Genomic DNA, 2256 nt, shown 5'->3' on the forward strand with positions numbered 1-2256 from the left:
AGAAATGTCACACGAAGAGCCACACGGAGGGATGGCTCTGCATCGGGGTAGAGGTTGCTCAGTGCAAGAGGTCTCATTAGGGGGATTAGGAGAATGTGCAGCAATTAAAGAAATCAGGCACTTAGTCCTGGGGACCAGCTCCAGTCCTCTCAGCACACTCCGAGTGCCTTTGTGTGTCTGATCCCTAAACACTGACCTGAAATCCTGGGAAGTGGCTCTGGCTGAGCACACCCAGTTCACCTCACCAGTGTCCTGCCTGTCTGCAAAAGTGGTGACTCAGATCATCACCATGAGGCCCTTTTTATCTGCTTTCTGTCTTTTTTTCTTTATTTCCCAACTTTATTTCCACTTTTCCTCTACAACCGTGACGGGTAGAAGTTAATGAGCATTGAGAGTCCCTGACAGCAGGAGCTTGGACGTGGGGGACAAAATGGCAAAGGTTTGGGATGTGCTGTGTCCTGGTGCCGTGCTCCGGTGGAGCTGGAAGCCACTGCCAGCAAAATCCTGCATGGCTGCTGCTTCGCTGTGTATTAACCCGACGTTCAGGGGTCCCAGCGGGGTCTGCAGCCCGGGGCGGTGGGAGCTCACCTCTCGGGATGGGGGTTTTGCTGATCCCCAACAGATCTCCCCTGTGAAGCATGCGGGAGGCTTGGTTATGTCTCTGATGGTGACTGTCCTGCCTTGTTCTTTGGCAGATCTCCGTTTCGGGGGGTGGACTGCCCCCTGTGAGCACCCTGACCAACATCCACAGCTTGTCCCATCACAACCCACAGCAGTCCCAGAACCTCATCATGACGCCGCTCTCGGGAGTCATGGCCATCGCACAGAGTAAGCGCGCGCCCCGAGCTCACCTCCGCACCCCAAGCTCACCTCTGTGCCCCATATGGACCCCCCTTCCTGTGACAGGGAGGAGGACACCTTGCCCGCTCACACTGGCACTGATGTCCCCATTCTGCTCTCTCCCTCATCCCAGGTCTGAACACCTCGCAGGCGCAGAGTGTACCTGTTATCAACAGCGTTGCCGGCAGCTTGGCAGCTCTACAGCCGGTCCAGTTCTCCCAGCAGCTCCACAGCCCGCACCAGCAGCCGCTGATGCAGCAGTCGCCCAGCCATATGACACAGCAGCCTTTTATGGCCACCGTGACTCAGCTGCAGAACTCACACAGTAAGGGTCTGGGTGGGAGCTATGAAGGGAAGGGACCAGAAAATGAGTTTAGATGGAAAATAAGCTCCCACCTTTGCCTGCCACCTCTTTCCCGCGGGTACCATCCAGCACGGGGCTGTGAGCGGGGTGCGTGGCGATGTGGGATGGCCACATCCCACCCCATCCTGTGTTCCTCCCGTGCCACCCGCCGTGTCACATCTCCCGTACCGCTCCGCTGGTGCCCTGTGGGTGGGGTGCAGCCCCCCCACCAGCATTTGGTACAAACTTTTATTTTTCCTTCCATGTTCTTATTGCTAAAACACGTGCTGTGCCAAAGGAGGCAGCTGGGTCTGTTGCGATCCCTGCAAACGCTTCCCTGCTGTGCCCCAAAGGGATCCAGCTTCACCCCTCAGGCTCATCCATCATCCTGGCCCCGTTATTGCTCCAGCACTGGTCTCTGCAGAGCTACTGGTGTCTGGTTCAGCCCTTAGTCCCCACTGATTTCTCCGGGTGAGCTGGTAGCTGAGAAATCAGCTTAGAGGTGGTTTCTTTCCGTGGCTTGTTTTATCTCACTCATGTCTCTGTGATGCTCATTCCCACCCAGCACCCCTGTGACCTGCCCCACCGCAGCACTTGGCTGCTCTGCTCCAGCATGAGGGCTGGGGGTGGCTTTTCAGTGACAGCTGCTTGTCTCCCTCCTCTCCGCAGTGTATGCACACAAACAGGAGCCTCCCCAGTATTCCCACACCTCCCGCTTCCCCTCGGCGATGGTGGTGACGGATACCAGCAGCATCAGCACGCTGACCAACATGTCTTCCAGTAAGCAGGTAACAGACGTGGCCAAGGGGCTGTTTCTCCCCTGGAGATGGGGCTGGAGGAGGGTGTAGCAGAGACCCCATCCTGCTGCCTGTGCTGTGCCCACGTGGGGAGCTGAGGACGAGCTTCAGGGTGCTGAGAACCCTGTCCCAGCCCCTTCACAGACACCAAAAAACCTGATTGCAGATTGCAAATGCGATGGGGATTTGGGTGACGGTCTGGCTGTGCTGGCTGAGGACTTGTCTAAGTCCTGGTGGTACCAGCCAGGCCATGCTCATCCCTGGGACAACTTCATC

The 2256-nt window shown here is 57.2% G+C and overlaps 1 protein-coding gene across 1 annotated transcript; it reads left to right on the forward strand.

The window, feature by feature from the left end:
* Positions 1–695: 695 nt before the first annotated feature.
* On the forward strand, positions 696–1971 carry LOC104532012 (hepatocyte nuclear factor 1-beta-like; the record flags this gene model as incomplete). The annotated part of the gene is made up of 3 exons (XM_010177090.1): positions 696–828; positions 974–1165; positions 1853–1971. Coding segments are annotated over 3 exons (444 nt in total), but the record flags the coding sequence as incomplete, so codon positions are not given.
* Positions 1972–2256: the final 285 nt, after the last annotated feature.

This window comes from Antrostomus carolinensis, unplaced genomic scaffold, assembly GCF_000700745.2.
Source record: "Antrostomus carolinensis isolate BGI_N321 unplaced genomic scaffold, ASM70074v2 scaffold44321, whole genome shotgun sequence".
NCBI classification, from domain to species: domain Eukaryota; kingdom Metazoa; phylum Chordata; class Aves; order Caprimulgiformes; family Caprimulgidae; genus Antrostomus; species Antrostomus carolinensis.